This window comes from Nelumbo lutea, chromosome 2 (genome assembly GCF_056320005.1).
Source record: "Nelumbo lutea isolate HS-2025 chromosome 2, American lotus-T2T, whole genome shotgun sequence".
In the NCBI taxonomy this organism is placed as follows: Eukaryota; Viridiplantae; Streptophyta; class Magnoliopsida; order Proteales; family Nelumbonaceae; genus Nelumbo; species Nelumbo lutea.
The window spans coordinates 53,503,912-53,526,989 of record NC_142685.1 but is presented as its reverse complement, the minus strand read 5'-3'; the positions used below and the strand labels follow the sequence as shown (position 1 = coordinate 53,526,989).

At 37.6% G+C, this 23,078-nt stretch overlaps 2 protein-coding genes across 4 annotated transcripts; one reads left to right on the top strand and one right to left on the bottom strand.

Annotated features, from left to right (window-relative positions):
- Positions 1-1,473: 1,473 nt before the first annotated feature.
- On the top strand, positions 1,474-7,934 carry LOC148870739 (Reticulon family protein). 2 transcript variants are annotated; one of them, XM_088972329.1, is made up of 4 exons: positions 1,474-2,570; positions 3,082-3,262; positions 6,537-6,748; positions 7,414-7,934. In XM_088972329.1, exons 1-4 carry the CDS (start codon positions 2,366-2,368, stop codon positions 7,581-7,583), a joined length of 768 nt encoding a protein of 255 aa, XP_088828455.1. In that variant the 5' UTR covers positions 1,474-2,365; the 3' UTR covers positions 7,584-7,934. The 2 variants fall into 2 exon arrangements, with proteins under 2 accessions (XP_088828455.1, XP_088828456.1); XM_088972330.1 differs by lacking the exon at positions 7,414-7,934 and adding an exon at positions 6,841-7,061 and having other exon boundaries at positions 2,121-2,570.
- Positions 7,935-9,437: 1,503 nt separating this feature from the next.
- LOC148870738 (ARM repeat superfamily protein) lies at positions 9,438-22,001 on the bottom strand. Of its 2 annotated transcripts, none has more exons than XR_016106680.1 (9): positions 21,690-22,001; positions 21,432-21,609; positions 20,833-21,367; positions 20,656-20,742; positions 17,808-17,998; positions 13,103-13,298; positions 10,963-11,027; positions 10,393-10,523; positions 9,438-10,289 (listed from the first exon to the last, which is right to left on the bottom strand). XR_016106680.1 is itself a non-coding variant. In XM_088967845.1 (9 exons), the coding sequence occupies exons 1-9, from the start codon at positions 21,850-21,852 to the stop codon at positions 10,154-10,156; spliced, it is 1,653 nt and encodes a 550-aa protein (XP_088823971.1). In that variant the 5' UTR covers positions 21,853-22,001; the 3' UTR covers positions 9,438-10,153. The 2 variants fall into 2 exon arrangements, 1 of the variants encoding a protein (XP_088823971.1); XM_088967845.1 differs by having other exon boundaries at positions 10,393-10,494.
- Positions 22,002-23,078: the final 1,077 nt, after the last annotated feature.

Below are 23,078 nucleotides of genomic sequence, written 5' to 3'. Positions count from 1 at the left end.
ACTCAAATGACCCCATTATTCTCCTTTCTTTCATATTTCTTCTGTTGGATGGGCTTTAGAGTCCTGATTATATTATTAGTTGATTGTAGCCACACATGATGATGATTTGATTGTAGTCATATATTTTTCATCTATTACTTCAGAGGATGGATGCATCTGAAAATGTTGTTTGGCATGGATTGTTTTTCTTAGCAAATCTTTGAATAATTTTCTTTCTTCTTTGCCTCTTTGAATGAATGAATTTAAATGCTTTTTATCCATTCATATCTCCCTAAATATTAAGTAGTATTGGTGATATTGTTGTAAACATCCATCTAATTTTACTATTTTATAAATATATTAATGATTTCAAAGTTATTGATACTTTTTTGGGGGTGGGTTGCTCAATAGGACATTGATTTTTTATTGTTAAATAGTAAATTTTAAATTAAATGATATTGTAGTTGCCCCTTACTTAGTATGGGGTCATTGTCTAGATAAACCATGGTAAGTCTCTTAAATCAAATAAAGAGCCTACCCTAGATGTCTATTATAAATAATTAAAAATGAAATAATTACTTGCTAAAAATTACTTGATTAAGTAAATAATAATAATAACAACCAATTATTTATAGAAATAATTAATAATAATAGCAATCATCAAGTACTTAATTAAGTAAATAATAAAAAATGAAATAACAATCATCAGTTTTCATTAATGTTTACTCAAAGCATGCCCATAATAATTACCAAATACAGTAACTAAACCTTAAATAAGAATCAATATTTATTAACAGTCAATCAGTCATTAAAATTGTTAAGCCAAATCATTAATGTTTACTCTTAAATGCAAAATATGAATTAACAAATCTATTATATAAAAATTAAATACTAAAATAAAATAAGAATAAGAATAAAATGGTTAAATTAAAATAATAAACGGTTCAAATTGAATTTAATGACCTATATAATTTTATGGGTTTGACATATAGGAATCAATTTATATGGACCCGTAGCCTATATGAATGTCTTAAAAAATAGCAGTTTATAAATAGTTGAATAGATTAGCCTAATGGCATTTCAATATATATATCCTTTTTTGGTTGAAAATGCACCCTTCGCTTAGCTTCTTAAAACCTTGGGCCATTAACAAGGGGTTCAACTTGTTAATGCTTCTTGGAACCTTGGTCCTGGTTTAGTTTGTTTCCCAGGCCAACCAAGACCAGAGTTTACTTGCTAGCATCAAACTCAACAAGCGATAACTTGCCCAATGTCAATTGAAGCCACTCAATGAAAACCAAAGAGAGGGCCTTAAAAGGGTCAATGTGCTATATATATATATAGTCAAGTTAATTTGGTTTTGATCAGTTTATAAATGATTAAATTAAGATTGATCTAATTTATTAATCAAATTGTTGAATCAAAGTCAACTAAAAATACGAGAAACCGATCAATTCGAATCTAATTGGGTCAAGTTAGTCGGTTCATTAATTTGATGAACAGCCTATTAAAAATTAATTATTATTATTATTATTTATGTATTATAAAAAAATATTAAAAATAGTATATAAAATATAAATAATTATTAATTATTTAAAAAATAATATAATATTTCTATTATTTAACTTCTACTGTATAATATGTATATATATAATGGGTCCCAGTGTTATGAATTATGTTGTGATGTGGCGATACAGGTCATGTTGGAATAAATTTGCGACAATATTTGCTAGAGGAGGTCCCAAATCGTCGATCTTAGACAGCCAAAATTTCTCCCGGATCAAGTATGGGCCAGGTCAATCGAGTCAGCCTGAGGCGTCAAGCTTTCGAACGGTCGTGATCCAATAGTGCCCACGATTGCGTCAAAAACAAAAAGGAATCGGAGGATTGAGGATATACGACGATTATCGGAAGGAAAATGACGGGGAGTGGGGCCTACGTCTGATCATCGGTGGGCTCCTCGGACGAAAAGGACCAAAACCCAAGGCGCTATTCTATTCACCGGAGTAAACGCCTTTTTTTCAGTTTTTCTACATTGGAGGGGGACCTCTCTTCTCCTTGTTCGCTCTAAAGGACGATAATACCCTTGTGCGGTAACAGCTGGTAGTACTCCCTAAAATCAGTGGTCACTGGGAAAAGCTAAGAAAGAATATAACAAAATGGGAAAGACATGATTTGAACCAGAACTGCTGCCCACGTTGAGTTGAGTCATGGAGGGAAAGTTTAGACAGGCTCTCTCTCTCTACAATTCTTCTTTTTTGTTCGGATTAAAGGGAAAAATAAAGGAATTAGTGGGTTAACGCTTTTAGGCTGGATTCTGAAACTGCCAACCCCACCTCCCAACGCCGACCGAAAACCATTATTATTACAACAAAAAGGTTAGAAGATGGAGATTGGAGAAGGGCGAAAGAAAAGCTCAGAGCCGCTGTTCTGCGGTTTTAATCTCAAAGTGGCTGGTTATCCCTTTAAGATCCCAAAACTGGCGGCAATTCCACGGTTTCCACCAAACTCTTTCTCCATGGAATCATCTAATCGTCAACGTCTGTTCAACAGGCAGAGGACTGTGCATCAGATCCTCGGAGGAGGCTACGGTAATATTTTTAATGTAATTATCATGTTCAGTTGTTTGATTATCGATTTATCTGGTTTTGAGTCGATTTCACCCGTGGAGTGGATGAGCAAATATGTAAATGAGATTCTGGTTTCTTTGGATTGGGTTCTAAACGAACTAGGAAAATTGATATGTACAGAGCCCTGATGGATGTGAGATTTAGAATTTTATTTGTGAAGTTTCAATGTGGTACTACGCTTTCCTGGTGTTTTAGGGATCTGCGCCAATTCCGATGTGACTGTTTTGAATGTTTTCTCGGGGTAATGATTTTAACGATTGATGAATTTGATGAATTCGGTTTTGGTTCATGAATTACGACGTCCTTTTAATGTTGAATTGGGCTGTGCTTTGAAGTATTTGAATTTGAGTAGTTTAGAGCTTTAAGTAGACATGTTGAAAATTCGTAAGGAATTTACCGACGAATCATCGCTTCCATTTTTTGAAGTTTAAGGGGACTAAGGATTTGTTTCTGTTGGTTTGCATATTAACAGTTGCCGATGTAATGCTCTGGAGGCGGAGAAATGCAACTCTGGGGATACTCTTTGTAACTCTTTTTGCTTGGGTGGTTTTCGAGAAATCTGGTTATACACTTCTCTCTCTTGTATCCAATGTCCTCCTGCTCCTTGTTGCCATTCTTTTTGTATGGGCAAAATCTGCTGCTATTCTTAACAGGTAACATGATAGTAACATTTAGCTTCATTAATTTTGCTTCTTCAATTATGAACTACATGACGGCTGAACAATACGATATCACCATCTATGGGTGTTATGATCTTTGTTTTCCTTTCTATCATATAGCAGGTGAAATGAGTAGTAGATTTGGACAATACATACAAATAAACTAGAAATGATTCTTGGTGTTATGTGCAGATTTGGTTTACCCAATTCATGGTTCTTTGTTTCAGTTTAATGTAATTTTAGTTTGAGTCTAGAAGGGAAGGTGAAGGTTTTTCCTTTTTTGATTCTATAGATAATAAATCTAAACTTTTTCTTCATATATCTCAATTATTTCCAAATTCTGACTGGTTTGCAAGTTCGCTAAGCACCTAAAATACCAACTGACATAAAAGCTGTATCCATATGGTGCAATGGGAATGGAAAGGCACACACAGCTAACAAGAAAAAAATAGGAAATCTGGCGAACATGGACTACAAAATATCATGATCCACAGTGATTGCCTCCCTCTGGTGATGGTTTTTTCAGAATGGTTCGGGCCATTTACCAAGTGAGATTTGGTTCTTGTTGGATGAAATCTCTACTCTCCTTATTTTCTTTAGGTCTATCTCCTGGTCCTGGATTCATGTTAACAGAGGTTTAAGTGCTGCTGCCCACTTCCTTGCCAGCCCTTCTTGTCCTAAGGGTGTTTGGTCTTGTTCTTTGCCTGAGTGGCTGGCTTCTTTTGTTAGTTTGTGTCGTTTGGACAGTTCTGATCTTCTTGTATTTGCTTCTCCCATTAATCAATGATTTTGTTTGGCACCAGAAAAGGGGAAATAACCTTAATGCATTTGTCTTTCTAGCATAGTCCTGTGGGAGATTATTCATATTACCATGCATATATGAACTAGCAACTCCATGTGTAGAGTGTTATTGTTATGGATGCATTCGTGGGGAAGAAGTACCGCCGCCGGCAGCAGCAGTAACGTGGGACCCTCATCAGATTATCTAGCTAGCCACAGTTCATCTTACCTTATCATTATCTTATCTGCTTTCTTACTCTTATCTTATCTATAAGCAGCTTAGTTAGTCTTATCTAGAAGTCTTATCTATCTTATCTGTAAGCAGTTTAGTTAGTCTTATCTAGGAGTCTTGTCTATCTTATCTGTAAGCAGTTTAGTTAGTCTTATCTAGGAGTCTTGTCTATCTTATCTGTAAGCAGTTTAGTTATCAAGGAGTCTTCCTACAAGGAGGACTCTTACCTCTTGTAGTCTCCTATTTAAGGAGCTGAAATTATTGAATAAAGATCAAATTTCCAGTCAAGAAAGAGAGCAAAAGGAGAGTTCAGTGATATCTTGGACAAATCACCCTTTAGGACGCCAAGATAGGCTCAGCTAGGAAGGGGAGGAACAAGGGAAAACAGGAGCTTTTCCCCGTGGACCGACCCGTGATGCGATCCTACGCCCGGGCCCGTAACATCTTGGTATCAGAGCCAACCATCATGGGAGATCTGGAGCAGCTATCATCCAGGGTCCACGAACTAGAGCATAGGCTCGTGGAAACTAGCGTGGAGGTTCGTGAGGTCAAAGGCGATGTTCGGGAGCTGCGACGCTTGCTGGAATCGTATTTCTCTAACAAGGAGAGGAATCCAGGAGGGGCTGTAACCACAAACAGCCGCCGACCAGACTTGACGGAGTCGTCTAGCGAACAGCAGGTCGTCACCCCGGTAGCCACGGTCATTCCCAAGTACAGCAGGCTGGAGTTCCCTTCATACAGCGGCGCCGGAGATCCTTTGGGATGGCTGTACAGATGCGAACAGTTCTTCCGCAACCAACGGACATGGGACAGCGACAAGGTAAGCTTGGTAGCATTCCACATGATGGAGGAGGCGCAGCTCTGGTTTTATAAATTGGAGCAAGAGGAACCCGGGCTTAGTTGGACCCAATTCAAATCCTACTGCCTCCTCAGGTTTGGGCCCCCATTGACGAGCAACCCTTTAGGTGAACTGATCAACCTCAAACAGACGGGAACGGTGGCTGAATACCAGCGCCAATTCCAGACCCTCCTTGCCAGAGTAGCTTCGGTACGACCGGACCAGCAAGTAGACATGTTCACCACAGGGTTAGCAGAACCCTTGAGGGTGGATGTGGAGATGCAACACCCCCCCAACCTGGTTACAACCATGAATCTAGCTCGCCCCTTCAAATGAAAGATGCAGCTCAGCCGCAGAACCTTCAGTATGGGGCGGCCTCCATCCGCATGGGCATCCCCGGAACCACTCGAAATGGCTCCATCTTCAGCAGCCAGCCAAGAATGGAAATCACAAACGAGCCACAATTCCAGATCAGCATCCAGTGAGGGGAGCAGCGTTGTTGCACTCCCTATTAAGCACTTGTCCAGGGCTGAGATGGCGGAACGCAGGGCGAGGGGACAATGTTTTAATTGTGATGAACTCTACTCAGTAGGGCACAAGTACAAGAGACTTTTCTGCCTCCTGGTGGAACAAGAGGACGATGTGGATACAAATCACCCTTTAGGACGCCAAGATAGGTTCAGCTAGGAAGGGGAGGAACAAGGGAAAACAGGAGCTTTTCCCCATGGACCGACCCGTGACGCGATCCTACGCCCGGGCCCATAACAGTTATCTCTCCATACTAAAATCAACTTTTAGCAATACATCACTGACTTGTTGGGGATCAGTCCATCTCTGTGAAGTAACATTCTTGCTCCTAAAATTGAAGCTCATTTTGTGGATATCCATTTCAAGCAACCTGCAAGCTCATAATCAGTTTAGCGTAATGACTATAGTTGTGTACTGTGTTGTGTGTTGTGTGTGTGTGTATAAAAGTTTGAAGGCTTAAAGGTGATTGAAAAGGATATTGTTTTAATTGCCAATCCAACACTACATTTTTCATATTTAATTTCTCTGGTTTTGTAATGAAAGAAGATCAATACTCAATCAAGTTATAAGTTTCAGAAACCAATGTTTTTTCTTGTCACTATTAAGACAGGAAATGGTTCAGCTAATTAACATTTTCCACCACATACTGTACCAGTTGAAAATAAATCATTGATCTATTATGAAAAGGTTGCGACGAATATTTCTCCGACAAGAAGTCCCATTCATGAAAATATGAAATCATCATTTAAGTTACCTTGGGGACATTAAAATGTGAAGTGTCACTTTGGCAAGACATATTTTTAAATTTATGCTTTTGGGACATAATACCTGATTCATAGCACACAAAATTTGGAAATGCAATCTTACATAGTAAATGGTCTTGATTTCAGGCCGCCTCCACCTTTACCAGAACTACATCTCTCAGAAGAAATGGTAATTCAATCGGCAACTTTTATTTGCACCAGAGTGAATGCAATGCTCTCTGTTTCACAGGATATTGCCCTGGGAAAAGATTCAAAGTTGTTTCTCAAAGTAGCTGCTTACCTTTGGCTGATCTCAGTTGTTGGTGGTTTGACTGATTTTCTTACTCTTGGCTACACCAGTGAGTTTCAATTGTTAATTCCATTTATTGATCATTAATTGGTGGAATGTGTACATATCTTTTTCTGATGGATTTCAAGCCTGCAATGACAGGGTTTGCCTTCTGCTATCCCTAGGGGGCTTGCATGGCAGGACCTCTACTCAATAAGGAGCCCATATCTGTATTTCTAGTTTGTACATCATTCCATATCATACAGTCTATACTGTATTGTATTTTTCCCCTGAAAGCAATAACTCTGGAAATTAAGCTGATTTTCTGTCAAAAGAAAAATGAACATCAAGTGGGAAAAGATGACAAAGAGGCCTCCTTTTTTTACTTGGAAGAGGGCTATTAGAACAAATTTTCCATATGGAAAATGGTTTTCTGGATACGTACATCAACTTCTTATGCCACATTAACTGTGGATATAAACAACTCTGCAAGTATGTTTCACCTAAAAACTGCAGTGTCCCCATATTAGTTTCACAAAATGAGGATGTACTTATCCGTTCTTGAAAAGGATGAAAGAAAATCACATTTTTCCTGCTTTTCAGTTATAATTATATTTGCAGAATGAATCGGAACCAACAAGGTGTTGAGTTGATTGGGAAAATGAGTATCAGCATATTTCCTATTTTCCCTGAATTATTGTTTATATTGATATTTGCTATTTTTTGGTCATGCAGCCCTTGTTGTTGTTCTTACAGTTCCTGCTTTGTATGAGAGGTATGAGGATCAAGTCGACAGATATGTGTTGATGGGTTACAGGGAATTGCAGAGACTGTATGTGAAATTAGATGTTGAATTTCTCGGAAAGGTCAGAAAATTGATTTTGGAGAAGAGGAAACTAAGCTAATCAGTTTCTTCCTGTAAAATTGTTCGATGCACGTTGATGTGTTCGAGTGTTTTTCCCCTTTTTCTTTGATTTCTTTATTTTATCTCAGTTTTCATGCCATGGCTCAGAGATTTTGACGAAGCAATGGCAGTAGTTCTTGGTCTTAGTTTGTGAATTGTGTGCGTTGGGATTTAGAGATACGGCCTAGATTGTTCTTTTGAACTTTGCTGATACACACACAAATTGTAGAACCTAAATCCAAAGAACAAACTTTTATTTTTTATTTTTTATTTTTTGGTGAGAACAAACGTAAAGTGGGAAAAAGGAAAAGACGACTAGATTTTATTATATGAAGGGTTCATAAATTCCACATTTCTTTTGTACCTAATTGTTGGCTATTTTTTGCGAGAGAGATCATAGCCTCTCCTTTCTGATCCATCTTTGTTTATTCTATATCCTATTGATATATGCTTTGCTGATTTCTATTCTATTTGGAAGGTTTGGAGCGACCTTAGAGCAGTCCCGTTAAGGGTGTCATACATCACAATCCAAAGATCCCACGTCAAATTCCAAGTGTATATTACATGTAGCCATCGGAAGGGTCCTAACCCTTTTTACAAGAGTCATAAGATTATCCCGGGAAATTAGGGGTGTCAATGGATTGGGTTGGATTGGACCTGTTCAAATCAAAACCAATTTAAACAATTGAATCAGTCCAGATTTAATGGTTTAAAGTATTTATTGGATTGGATTGAACCTACTCTATTATGTAAAGAATTTATATTGGACTGCATCAGAGTAAATCAATATCCAGTCTATTATGTAAATCAATATCCAGTCTATTAACAAAAGATAAAGAGTAGGGGTGTCAACCGATCAGGTTTGGGTTGGACGCAATCTCAAAACCAAGTTGAACAGGTTTAACGGTCCAATTAGACATTAAATTAGACCAGTCCAATCCAAAATATGAATCAGATTGGATTGGATTGGACCGATTCATCTGTAATGGACTCATGTTGGACCGTATATTAGATTGGACAAATATCTGATCCATTGATAGCCTTACCGGGGAACTTGTGTAGTACCAAAAGGTCAGGAACTTAATTCAGTAACCTGACAGTTAAAGCTGCAACTCCATTTACGAAGAGAACCGTCATGGTTAAGCAGTGTTCATTGAAGACTGAAGAGAACCGTCAAGCCATACAAAAATTTCTGAGCCCGGGAATTCCATTTACGAAGGTTTTGTAACTAGTTTTTTCTGCAACTGCAAGGAACATGGTTTTTAAAACCGAACCGGTCAGGGGTCCGGTTACCAGTTCGAACGGCCCAACTGTTCAACCAGAACGGTCAGCCCATTCTGACAAAAAATAAAAATTAAATAAATAAATGGTTAAAACCATTCGAACGGTTCGAACAGTTAACCAGCTGGTTCAGCGGTTTGCTGACCAAAATCAATGGTTTTAGGGGAAAACAGAACTGATCCGACCATCCGGTCCGGTCCGGTTTTGAAAACCATGGCAAGGGATAACCTTTTCAATCAAACCTGAGAAGCGACATTGAATGTCATTCTCAAGACTGCTCCACCGAGGCACCGACCAACTAGTAGCACTGACCCGTGTCCACGGTCCACCAAAAACAAAATATAAAGATAACATCAATTCACTTATAAATTTAAGGGGGCGTTTTATATTTTTTTTTCAGATTTTGAGAGGGGAAAAGTTTATCAATGAGATTTTGGTTCGCATTGACTAAGAATCCCATGTTCTTTTTCAGATTTATGTGGGAACCAGCAAAAGCTTATTTTCCTGAGTATCACCCATTTCCTAGGTGGGTAAATAACTTTCCCACCTAGGGGGAAAGTTGCCAACACTTAAATGGGACAAAAAGACCCTTTTTAATAATGGATTTTTATGGCTAAAATGATAATTACCTTATTTACATGAGAAATAAAAGAACATGTGTAAAATACACTTACCTAAATAAGTGTTTCCCAGAAAAAAAAACTTATCCAGATAACTGCATTTACCCGGATAAGTAACTTGCGGAAAAACGAACAGAGCCTAAATAAAATAATGCCAAAATGTTACAATATACATACATTGATCGCCGGTATTCAAATCCTCAACTATACTGCTAACCGCACCAGTTGGTCAAGCTATGGATGCATCTGACGCTACACATCAACAATATCTTATGAGGTGAGGTGGGTCTTTGGCATGCCGCATGTGTAAGGTTCCTCTGAAAATGTTCACGTTTTAAGGTGAGGCGAATTACTGGGGGAAAGACGATTCCACGACGGTGGAAAAACTGCAGTGTTTACTGTGCTGGAATCTGCAATCCGGTGGTATCTGCTGTATTGTAACAAAGAGATAGCCAGTAACAAGTATATCCCAGCGAACTGATTGCCACATTCAACCAACCATGTCCACTATCACACGGATATGACAACCTGACGAAGGGCCTTTAGGTACGATGTCTCCCTGTGTGTGCATGTGTAAGTGTAACCTTATGCCAGTGCTGGGTTATCCCCAAAGTCCACTTAACTAATTAAATTTTGTTTGTCCACAGGGTCAGGGAGACAAGCACTTATCTTATTGTGATATAGATGCGGACTTTTTAACAGCAGCTGGATCTGTTATGCCTAAGCCTAAGAATGCGGCCAGAGAGGTCAAGTTTGGATCATCCCTATGTTTCTTCCAAGCTTCTTCGAACTGTAGGCCCTTGTATCTTGGCAACAGAAGAAGAAATAAAAAAAAAAAAAGAAAATTAGACCAAGACACGTGCTACATTTAGAAACCTCGCTACTAATTGAAATGAACATATTCCTTACTGCTGGAGCAAAATTATTATCTGGACAATATGTGTTCTGATTACTTCACGACCCCTTCTCAAAGCAGCTTCCTTGTATGTTACAGTGAGCTCATCTACCAATCTGACGCCCAAAGACATTAGAACTGCAATCTGATAAACATAGTAGAAGTAATGCTGAAAAGCAAAATCAATTTTGGAACCACAAGGGAAGAAGTTGCAGTTCTTAAAGAAGTAAGAAATACAATGTAACCGGATCTCCTGCCCACGTCTACCCACATAACATCACAGCCACACATGGAGAACATCTCATCCTCCTACATGGTATTATGCACAGGGAGATGTTCCCAAGGCACGGGTGTAGTGTTGTGGGTAGAGTTTTTGTGGGCAGGAGATCCGGAGTCGATAAAATCAGCGGTGGTGATTCTTTCTGGCATATGGTAGAAATAAATCCAAAAGCAATTTGACAAACAACTCCCAAATCTTAGTCAAAAGGCGTGACCATCATTAGTCTACAATGAAAAAAAAGTGATGCAATAGGATACAACAATTGCATATTCCACGTGGATAAAGGCATGATTATTCACCTCACCTTTCTACATATGGTGTGTTCCTGATCCATGTCAATTTTATAATTGTATAGATCCGTTGAAGAACCTACACAAGCATGGAAATTATCATTAACTTATCATACTTTGTATAAGTATCCCCAATTAAAACAGATTAACTAAATCAGCTTATTTTTCTTTTGTCCAAGACACATATAGTGATTTCCCCAAATGAGAAAGAGAGGAAAATGGGCCTAGTCTTTATAAAACTCATGCTTCATCTAGGTTATGATGCTTCTGCCTGTTGCAATGAGAAGCACTTAAACAATTTTCTTACTCATGCGGTCTTTTATTTTCAAATCAAAACAAGAAAAAAGTATGAGTCATTCTTTCTTCAGTATTGCACACTTGTCTCATGGGTCATGTTAACATTAATATGTGCCTGATAGCAGTTAATGTGTCTTCAGAATATCCTTACCTTATGGAATTCCACTTTCAAACTCCCAAGAAAAAAGTAATTAAATTAATTAAGGAGGATTTTGATGGCCCAGTAATCAATTTCTCTCATGTGCATTCTCTGCTTAGGTCTCATACACCCATCCTCCCACTTACATCTCAAGAATAATACAAGAAAGGTAATATAAGGGCTGATTCTGTGTACCATACCCCAACATTTATTTTTTCTTTAAAAAATGCAACATTCATAATTCAAGAGCCACCATTGCTCCTAAATAGCACCCAGACTTACTTACCCTGGAAATAACAAGGCTTCTGTGTTTAATAGAGTGAAAGGACTTCCTAAATCTTTCCTTCGCCTCCTTGTCAAAGGACCATCTACCAAGGACTCATTATCTACTTTGTTCAACAGTTCATCTTTTGCTTCTGTTTGGAGGGTCTAATTTTACTTGGATAACGTGCCCTTTTTTGGAGGTCCTCGTTTCTTTGACCAGTGATTTTCTTGGTGGATGCTCAAAGACCTTCATCAGAGCAATTTCTTTCCATTCTCGTGGTTAAGTCATGGAAGGACAATTATCTACCTTGAAATAAGTCAGATATCACAGTCAATCACTGCACCACACAGACTCCTTGGTGGGATCTATTGGATAAGTTCCCTTTTTTGTAATGGACACTCTATTTGTCTAATCTGTTTTTTGGTTTGAAAAAAGAAAAGAGCAATAAACAAGGATAATGTGTCTATCAGATAAACTTCTCCTTTTCTCAAGAAAAGGCGTTTTCTTCACATTTTACTTGTTTTTCTATTATGAGACATTTAGGAGTTGGAAACTGAAAGACTTTTCAAGGTAAGGGTATTGGGAACAGACTTTGTCTCCGTTAAGTGATGTTGACATGTGCAGAGAAAAAACAAGTTTGGCATGTCCCTATTAAGCATGCACTAGCAATGGCCGTTGATTTTTAATAACTACGGACTTGATCCTTAACAACCATTAGGTGTCATTTCCAGAATTTTTATTATATTCTTTTGTATTTCACTGTTACATGTAATTCATTCTGCAATTTGAGTTAGAAAAGAATAAGCAGTGCATTTCTTAGAAAAAACAGAAATAACTGAAGTCTAAATGTTAAAAAGGTCCTGAAATAACAGTATGTTAAGCATCACAAAAGGTGCATATATTTTAATAACTGCCAAAATAATTACACATATACAACAACAGCTATCAGGATGAAGCAATTACTTGGTGCATGTAACCTAAGACAAAGGACTGATAAGTGATAACCGTTACATTGCCATATTCCATTGTTACAGTACTACCAAAATAAAACCATAGAAGAAGAGGGCCTTAACCAGAAACATTGCCCTGAACTAGTGTGGGCTTTACAGCGATGCACAGTAATATGAATCCAGCCCTAATGTGCTTGATCACTCAAGAAAAAGTGAACACTTAGATTTTTGTTCTGTTTTTAATGGGTAAAATGAGTGTTCAGGATCTCACCAACAAATTAATTTTATCATCATCAACAATTAAACATGAATCTACTGAAAAAAAAAAGTGAAAAAATGAGTCTAAAGTAAGCTAATAAAACAAGTCTCATGCCATGTGGCTCAACCAGAAACAGTGCCCTGAATTAGTGCAGGCTGTGCAGAACACTATAATATAATCCAGCCTTAATGTCATTGAAAACTCAAGAAGAAATGAATGTTTAGGAAGAGTAATCAGATCTCACCAACAAAACAATTTCATCATCATCAGAATGCATCCACTGAAAAAGAAGTGGAAAAATGCGCCTGAAGTGAGCTAATAAAACAAGTCCCATGTCATCAAGAACTGGCTCAATGAGTTGAAGCCATGCAGTACAACGTTCCTTATTCCTTGGTTGGCGTTCCAAGTGACTTAACATCTCATTTAGCATCCTCTCAAACCTGTGAAACCAGAATGTTGTTGAAACATATAGCAATAACAGGAAAAGTAGCAACAGATCCAGAAGAATGTATAAACACATCCAAAGTCCAGAGATGCAAAACCACAGATAGAGGAGACAGGTGAATTTAAAACCAGCATCCTCTCAAACCTATTAAATCACAATGTTGCTGAAAAATATAGCAATAACAGGGAAGGTAGCAACAGATTCAGCAGATGGTAAAAACACATTCAAAGTCCACTGATGCAAAACTACAGATAGAGACAGGTGAATTTAGAACCAGCATCCTCCAAAAATGGTCTATGTCAGAAGCACAGCACTTTATGTGGTGTAAAGATAAAGGGTTGTAGCAGTGGTTTAAAAGGCACACCTAGGTGCACAGGCAAGGCACATTTTAGGGTATGTGCCTCACCTACGTCCCAGGTGCAGCACTTTCAAAAGGCACACGCATGGTGTGCCTTGTGCTTCAGCCCAGGTACATGCCTTTTTGAAAATTTGCACTTTTTTTTTGTTTTTTTATGCCTAGAAGCTAGGCTGGGGGCAGACCCCCAACCAAGCCCCTCAAGGCAAGCCCAAACAAGCCCAAATCAGGGTCTTAAATTCTTAATTATAACTTTAATTGTCTTTTAAAAATACCTTTTATTAGGATGAATGAGTGAACAACATTAGCAAATATGGGGAAGGCGGCTCGTAAAATCAGGAATGCATAATGTTTAATATCAAATTAGCTATTTGATGTAATGTGATTGGGGAAAAATTAAAGAGATTGAGAGTTTTACATGGTTGAATATGTTTTACATGTTATGCTTGACTTTATTTTTAAATTTTCATTTTAAAATTTAAGTTTATATATTTAATTAATATTTTTTATTTTTTGCATTGTTTTTTATTTTAATTTTTTGTGCCTTGCTTCAAAAAGGCACACGCCTCACCTTGCACCTCAGGTGCAAAATGCCCGTCTTTTAAAACACTAGGTTGTAGTAAGTCTGTACTGAGGATTCAATCAGTTTGTCCTTAAGGCTTGGCTTCACCCTTTTGACTCCATTACACTAGTGAGGAAACAACCAAACCACGACAAAGTCTAATTTGATCAGCCAGCTTAAATCTGTTACCAGGATTCAAAATCCCACTAAAATACCCTGAACTAACCTCATCTGAGGTGTTTTGAGAACTGTAATGGGCATCTCTTCCAAGGTTCAAGATATTGGAACACGTATCTTATCAGCAAGCTTGGATAAGATATATATCACAATACACTTTAGATATGATTATGCTTGGATACATTGGGGAAACTCTTACAAATCCCACAAATAAATCAATAACACTAAATCTAAGGTTGAAAACTTGAAATAACCACGAACAAGGTATAAACACATGAGAAATGCACACTTAAATAGTTTATATGAAGAGATGCATTACAATCACAATACCAAGAGTCCAAGAGTCTAGAACATATAAATATCATACAATACATCAAACAATTGAGCTTCCAATCTACTAAAAATTCATTAGAAGACACGTTAATTTGTTGTTACATCAATAAGTTTGATAGATAGAGCCATCCTATAGTTCTTCCTTACCATAAAAACTTCTCCTATAGTTTCATTTTAGCAAAAACCTCCCTTGAACTTAAAAAAAAAAAAATTGACAAAAACCTCCCTTCCATTACTAACTCAGATGGAAAACGTTTACCGATGTATAATTTTTTTCCAAATACCCAGTTTACCCTTTTGTAAAATAGCTCGTGTTTAAGGTATCCAAATGCAAAATTTTGCCATGTCAACCACCATGATCTGCGCATGAATTTCGCCGCTTTAGCATCCAACTCCATTTAGATTTCATAAGCAGCTTTCTTCTCTGGTTCCTGAAAATCTCTTGCTTTTACGATAACTTGGAAAGCATTTCCCTATCCTTGTCAGCTTTTTTACGAAAACCTCCCTGTAGTTAATGAAGTTTATTTGAAGTTTTTGTTTAGGAGATGGGCTCTAATCAATTTGAACGTTTACTATTCACCTTCTTTGTTGAGAGAATGGCAGCAAATAGACTTTCCAACAACAAGTAACAGCAACAACGCCCTCCAACTCTCTCTTATCTTCTCTCTCCCTCTCCCTCTCTTCCTCTACTTTTTTTTTCTCTTTCTTCTTCTTCATCCCACTCCCCACCACTGTCACCGCCCCTGTTTCGTCCTACTCCCCACCACTGTCAGACCCCTGTTTCGTCCCACTCCCCATCATTCCCTTTTTATTTTGTATAATTTTACTGATTAACAAGACACAGGAATGGAATCAAGATAATGTTATTTTCCCAAGAAACAGAATATTATTCTTTGCACTTGCAGACAATAAACCCCATCAAATATAATTTTGCACATTTTAAAGATATTTTCTCCAACGCCTCTCTCTAGTTGGACTTGCATTATGATGAACTCCATAATTGGATTGGTGGAGGAAAAACAAAGATTATTGTAATCAAGTATAAAAGCTGCTGCAACTCCATTAATGGATTCTTCAAAGATACTCTATTGTAATCAAGTACAAAAGCCCCTCCAATGCCATGGTCCCACAAGTCCCCTCTTCCTTGTCACAGGTTTTCTGAAGATTTATTTATTTGGGTGTTCATTTTCCAAGTAACTCAACTGTTCCAATAGGTTCTAGCTTCAGATTCCACAACGATGCCATTTCGGGCTTTTGCAGCTTCAAATCCCCTCTCCATGCCATGCCAGGCATCTCTTCCTCTTCTCTCTCCAACTTTAATGGCTGAAATCGCAAAACCTCAGAAGACCAAAACCAAGAAGATTAACTCCTATTTCCCGTTTTGCTTCAGGTTCAAAGGTCGAATCTTCGACCCCAACTGACATGAAACCAGCAGAAACTAACAGTGGTGATGGTGGTCAGAGAAGAAAGTGCTGGTTCTCCTGGTCAAGTCGGTCATTAGCTTCAACTTTCTTTGGACATTATATTGTCTGATCTCTCCATTATCTAATCTAACCATCTTACCCTGAATCTGAAAAAGGCAAGCAGCCAGGATGAGAGCAGTGTCGATTCTCTTTAATGGAAGCCTCGCATTGGCGGTGAATTAGTTGCTTAACTCCCACGAGACCAGCATAGAGAAGCTCATTTTCCTTTCGTTCGCCCGCTTGTCCAAACTATCAACAACTGAAGGAGGTACATCAAGCATCCACATCGACATTCTCGAAACCCCAAGGCATATGTATTCTATATGGACGTCCTCGACATCTCCAAGTCCAATATCCAGCTTACAGTGGAGGATGACTTTATGATGGTGACACGAAGCACCAAGAAGAGAACGGGGAAGAGGGCGGAAATGAGGGAGGGTGCAAATACACGTATGGTTGGAGCCTAGAGATGAGGGAGGGCGCTTCACTGAAGACCATATTATGTTTTTTTCGTGAGGAGGAGCATCGACAGGAAAGATTTTGGTGGCGCTGGGTTTCTTCATTCGGAATGCATGAAATGGTAAAAGGGTAAAATGGGTATTAAAAAGATAATGTATCAATCAACTGTTTTCCATCTAACATATTAACGGAAGGGAGGTTTGTGTGTAGTTTTTCAAAAATTCAGGGGAGGTTTTTATTAAAATGAAAATTGAGGGGAGGTTTTTACGATTGTCAGAAACTTGAAGGGAGGCTTTTATATTTTACCCAAATCATTTAGAAGATATAAAATACATTATTTTTCTGACCTTCAGGTTGTTCCCAAAAGTTAGAAAAATTCATTTTTCACATAAATTATTGCTAGATCAATGAGTTTAATGGATCATTTATAGATCCATCTTATAATTCTTTCATACCATAAAAATCATTTAAAACATATAAAAAATATTGGATATTTCCAATTTTTGGAGAAAACCATAGATCTAACAAGTTTGGACCACCAGCATAATTGGATATGTTGGCGGTCCAAACTGCCAGGACAGCCTATAAAAACTGTCAAACAAAGTTTGGATAAAAACTGAATAACAATTCTTTGACCTGTGACAGTGGCCAGAAGCTTTTAACAGCGGTCATGACTGCCACCATAGGTCCATTTATACAAAAATGGCATGGGGACCATTTGCACTTATGCCACCTGCCCAGGCTTTTGGATACCAATATGATACACCCTATATCAGGCGTATTGTATTTGTGCCGATATTTTGAACCTTAATCTCTTCTAACATTATTTTACTTAATCACATGATTCACATCTTGAATTCTAAAGCTGCAATTGTTCATCCCATCCTAACCTTACAACTTATAAGTTTCCCAACCATATGTTTAACTTGTCAAGTAGACAATGGCATCCTTTGTTCAATGCTCCACTTGTGCCCTTTCAATTTTTTGATTTCCTACCACTTAAACAAAGTTTTGCATAGATATGTCTTTGCCATCAACCTACCATCACCAAAGTCCTGTCATGGGAAACTTATCTATTGAATATCATATTAGCACCAAACAATAAGACTATACAGGAGAGCACTATAATGAATAACTAAAGAAAGACAAACTTACCATGGGCTGCGAGGGTTCCTCCGCTGGGTACGAGTCACTAAAAGTACAGACATCTCAACTACAAGGTGCCATATCTCATCACCAAAAGCAATATTGCGACAGCATAGATCAAGGATCACATCTTCGTACACACCCAGTTCAGCAGCATTCACATTCTTCACTAGATGTATAATGCTAATCATTCCTTGCCCCTGAAACAAGCAAAAAAGGATCAGCTGTCTTCCTAAAGTGTTAAAAAGCAAAACACACACACACAAACTTCATCTAAGCTATTACTGTGTTCTTCCTCAAGAAAATCTCAAAAGTGTGCATGGATGTGCATGTGATGCCCATTCCTGTAGCATAGAAATTTCTATATGACTCAAGCATAAACCAGAAACTCAACCTGACCAAGTTTCTTATTGGACACAAGCATAGAGGACTGAGTAATTAAGCTCATTTAACTTGTAACAACAAAAAGACCATTCTAAAAGTCCTAATAAGTACACTAAAAGAAGTAATTAACTAAACAGATGGCCCATAGTAAAAGAAAAATAATTGGCACTTGAATAGCCAACTAAGTTAACATCAAGAAGAATGGGTAGGCCTGCTGGTTAGACTTGAAAATATTATGGCCATGGTCCTCCTTGAATTACATTTTTAGTAGAACAGGATTCAGCATTTGATGCAAAGGATAGAAACCTCTATTCCAGCACCTATTTGATTCTCACCAATTCACCTCCAAAAAGATCATTTCAACAGTTACATAGGCCTAATACAAGGAGGTTCTTTTGTCTCCTGTTGTGTCAAAAGTAGGGGAAGAAGCACTAAAGCAAGTATTTAAAGTTAGGTGAAAAGAATACAGCATCTCATACCTCCAATAATGTCAATATGGATGCTTCGATTGATTAAGTAGATAACCTTTAGAAAATACGTAGATGCTATATGTATGTTTAAGGACTCATATTAACACAGAAAAGTCCAACAATAAGTATTGAAAAACAAAAAGAAGAATTCTTTCTTTAGAGATCATACTAGAATATTAGGTTGATAGTCAATGATTCATATTTTATTTTATGCTTCCTCTGGAGCTAAATTGATTTTAAGAACATACGAGAAAATGAATAGTGTGCCAGCAGACTGGCAGAGCAACCTGATATGGCGTAGAACCCTAGTGACTAGTGAATGCTAGAGTGATCATCTGGTCCATTATTCCTTCTTCCACATATGATCTACCTCCAGCCTTTTCACTATTCAAAAGGAAATAGAGGAATTCCTTAGACTCAGTTGAATCTCAACTGATTTTTCTTATTCTACATTATTGTCCAGAAAATCAGATCAGAGTATGTTCTACTCTATTTTCCTTATTGACAGATCCATTTTAAGCTCTGTGTCTGTGCACAAATAAGGGAAAAGTTAAGTTAAAATTTGGAGTATGTGCATTCTAATAGAAGAAAGAAAAAGAAAGAAAAAAGAATATCACTTTTAAGAAAGCATTTGCATCCTAGGAATTTGCAGTACAAACAAACAAGAAAAACGCTTTTCTCAAAGCAGAGCCTTCTCTTAAAAAGATGATTGAGGATTATTCTTTTATGTCAAATTTCACTCTTTTACACACATAAACTTGAGCCTATTGCCTCTCGGTTATCTAGTATAACTACGACTCTTATTTCATCAAAAAATGATGACATGTAAAGTTTTGGGCCTGCTTTGTGGTTGATGATATGGTATTAGCATCTGGAATGATTTTCCAAAGAACCACAAAGACTTTAAAGGTGTCATGTCAGTAATATATATTGATAAATTTAAACTTGAACAATGAATGGTGGAGTGGGAGGTTAGTAATTTGATATATTAAAATCTGTTTTCTACCAAGAATTTGAGAATTAATGTTACTGTTTTATTTTGTTTGTGGTCAAATTCCAGAAGCTACTTGTTAGAGAAAAATACAAGGATTTCTAGACAGTGCCCTCTATTCTAAGGTGCCTATGCCAGCATAGACAATTTGGCAGGAAAAGGCAAGTCGATGCCTAGTTGACACACACACACACACAAACTTGGTTTAACTGGTTATTTGCTCTAAGCTCTTTATATCTATACTGCTCCCATAGTTGATCACATAAGCAATGGACCTCCAAAACAGTGAAACACCTATGTTATTGCCTAGTTAACACCCAGGAAATGTTTTAATACACTGGTAGTGCCTAAAAATGATACTTTCAATGTTTTCCTCAGAAGGTTTCTTCAATAATTAACTGTATGGTAAATATGGTTAAAAAACTGTATGGTTAAAGGGTCCTTTCTGACTTCTAAGGAAAATCTGCATAATAGGATACAACAGACCATCAAATCAGATATAGCAATTTCTGCTAAATGTATACATTTTGTACATGATACATCAAGAAACTGTCAAGAAAATTTGAGATAGAACTGATATCCCTCTTTCACATCATTTAGGCAGGGCGTGTACAATTGGATGGTTCTTTGTAGGCGAGTAGTGTTCCTTTTTGGACCAGGGGAATGATTCTGTATAAGATTCTACTCGCATATTGGGTCACTAAGAAGGAAAAGTCTGTACTCTTGTAGTATAATTTAAAGTTTGAGATGGAACGAGCATTAGCGTGGAGAAAGTTCAAAACCGTCCAAAGTTTTATCTTTTCTTTCTCTTTTCCATACGATAAGAAGAAGAAATAATATTCCAGACACCGGGGCAGAAAAATGAAGAGAAAGAAACGCAGATGAGGGGAACTAGTTGGAATTTAATATGCACATGAAGAATAACGCTGAGTACATTATAAACGATCAAAAGCAAGATAATTCCAATTAATGCAGAACGAGCATTGAAAAATAAGAAATTCGCCTTACATACCTTAACTTCCGGCGACCAATGATCGAGAGCAGTCAAAGCACAAGGAATTACCAAAGCGCATAACTTCCCCAAATGAGGGTAATCAACCTAAAAGACAAAGAAAGAACAGCATAGCACAACGGAATACCAATATACCTTCCAACTATATCCCAACGAATCATCTAAGCTACCACAAACCTGAGTAACAAACCATCTAAACTGATAAGCAGCAATGATGGCATATGCAACCGGAGTTCTAGCAGAAGCAGCATATATCTCATCGCCGTCGTCCGTAGCATCGATAGAACTTTCTTTGATAGTTCCCTTCAGCAAAGGGATCATTTCAGGCATTAATTCCACCACCAATTTCCGCTCATCCGGAACTGAAGCAAAATCTACGCCAATCTCCCTTATTCTTCCCAACTTGTTTTCATCTAAGTCGCGGAAGTAATCCCTCGAAAGTTGCTCTACAGTAGCCTTCGCGGCGGCCGAGAGTTGTCTGGGAATCCATGATAGTAAATCCCCACTTTCAACTTGAGCTGAAGTCAATGCAGCGCAGCATAAACAGAAATCTCTAATCTCCCTTCTGATCTCTTCTTCCGTGGTTTCAAGACTGGATGACGTGACCTTATTTGGTAATAGGGATTCAAGCACAGACTTAATGGAGACATTTGCACCCTCTGGTGGATTATACTGCGCCTCTGATAGAGACACTCTGATTGGTTCAGATAACCTAATTGCAGAGAAGAAGTGAGTATCCGACCGAGCAAGCGAGCGAAAGAGACTCAGAGACTTACCGAATAAGATCCTGACGGACAACGGAGCTGTTTCCAATCATTTCCGACTCGCAAGGACTCTGAGTCCGCTCTTCTTTTTGAAGTTCGAGTCGACAGATCGGGTTAGGCACGAATGCGTCACTTGCGGTTTCTCGAGCTTGTTCACGATCACCAAAAGGAGAGTTGCTCCGGTTGTAAGCTGTAAAGAGTACACGTATCAACAAATAGGGGTGTTTTCGTTATTACACAGAAGCGAAGGGTGGAGAAAGAAATGCTTACGCTGCTGTTGCCTACCCGCCATGACGATGAGTGGATTTGAATTAAGAAATTGACCATTATAACCTTTCACATGCTCATGAGTCATGTTGAACTCACATCTGTTCATGAATATACAGGTAGGGAGCCATCTAATTATACATTTATACCATAATACCATTTCCATGGAAAGCCGATTCAAAACCTCCGGTGAGACATCCACCTCCGGGATTTACTTTTCCTATCCATTCTCTATTACGAAAGATGTGGCTACAATTTACAGAGATAAAAAGTAGGTAGAAAAAGTGAGTAGAAAATCTGGGTTCCTTTCTTATCGGATCATGAAACTCGAGTATATCAAGTATTTGAGGAAATGACTGTGAGAAATTTGTTCTATTGGACAGGAACAATAATTCACAAGATTGCGTTTGGAAACGATGCAAATATGTGTGAATGTAAATATAGATTTATATAAATTGTAAAGTTGGGTTGATTTTGCATTGACAAATTTGTCTTCTTAGATGTAAATACGAATTCTAATAAAGTATATGCTTTTTTCAAGGTTCAAAGTATCGATCCGATACGAGTTTCGACAGTATCATATCGGCACTTAGAAATGGCCGAAACTCTATTTTTTTTTAGTTTTTTTTTTCAAAGTTTGGTTTTTTTGAAAGTTTATAACTTGTTTTTTATTATTAAAAGAAAATTGGGGGTCTGAAACCTTGGAAACATGTGTTTCGGACCGTATCATTTTCAAAAGATATGATACAATACATCTGATACGGGGCGTATCGTATTGATACTTTGAACCATGCCTTTTTTTATCAAAAGCCCACTTAAATGCAAATTTACTTCTTTTTTATTAATATACTTTCATTTTCAGAAGTGAATATCGTCTAAGAAAACAAACATACAATTTCCAAAAATGAAAAAAAAAAACATACAATTTCTAAAATTTTGAAATGAAAATCGGGATAGAGAAACAACTTGATAAATTTGTGTTAATAACAACCACATAGAAAATAGGAAACAGCAACCACAACAATGAACGCACCCCAAGTTCTTATGGTTTTTGGATCAGGTTGGATTTCTAAAATGCCTACACACATAATGTCATTGGAACATTACTTTTTCGTTGAAGTTGAGGCCAATGCATCCCAAATTTCAAGCTATGAGCCTAAGCCCAGCCAGGTTAGTTGGTTGATATCAACCTAGCCCAATCCAATTTAATAGTTAATTATGGTGATGTTTGGCAAGTTTTTTTTTTTTTTTGAAAGATCTTATGGAAGACTTGACAGTCAAAAGGCGTAGTGGGCTTTTACATAAAGATTTTGGCAGCCCACAAACTGTTTGGTTGGAGGTGCATCTTTCTACACGAAGACAGGACGAAAAAATGTGAAAAACTCTATTTTT

Coding starts and splice junctions, on each gene's coding strand:
- LOC148870739 (XM_088972329.1), top strand. CDS start 2,366: ATGGAGATTGGAGAAGGGCGAAAGAAAAGCTCAGAGCCGCTGTTCTGC. Junction 2,571..3,081: donor GATCCTCGGAGGAGGCTACG/GTAATATTTTTA, acceptor GCATATTAACAG/TTGCCGATGTAATGCTCTGG. Junction 3,263..6,536: donor TCTGCTGCTATTCTTAACAG/GTAACATGATAG, acceptor TCTTGATTTCAG/GCCGCCTCCACCTTTACCAG.
- LOC148870738 (XM_088967845.1), bottom strand. CDS start 21,852: ATGGAAATGGTATTATGGTATAAATGTATAATTAGATGGCTCCCTACC. Junction 21,368..21,431: donor GTCCGTCAGGATCTTATTCG/GTAAGTCTCTGA, acceptor CTCTGCAATTAG/GTTATCTGAACCAATCAGAG. Junction 10,495..10,962: donor AACACACCATATGTAGAAAG/GTGAGGTGAATA, acceptor TTTGGGCGTCAG/ATTGGTAGATGAGCTCACTG.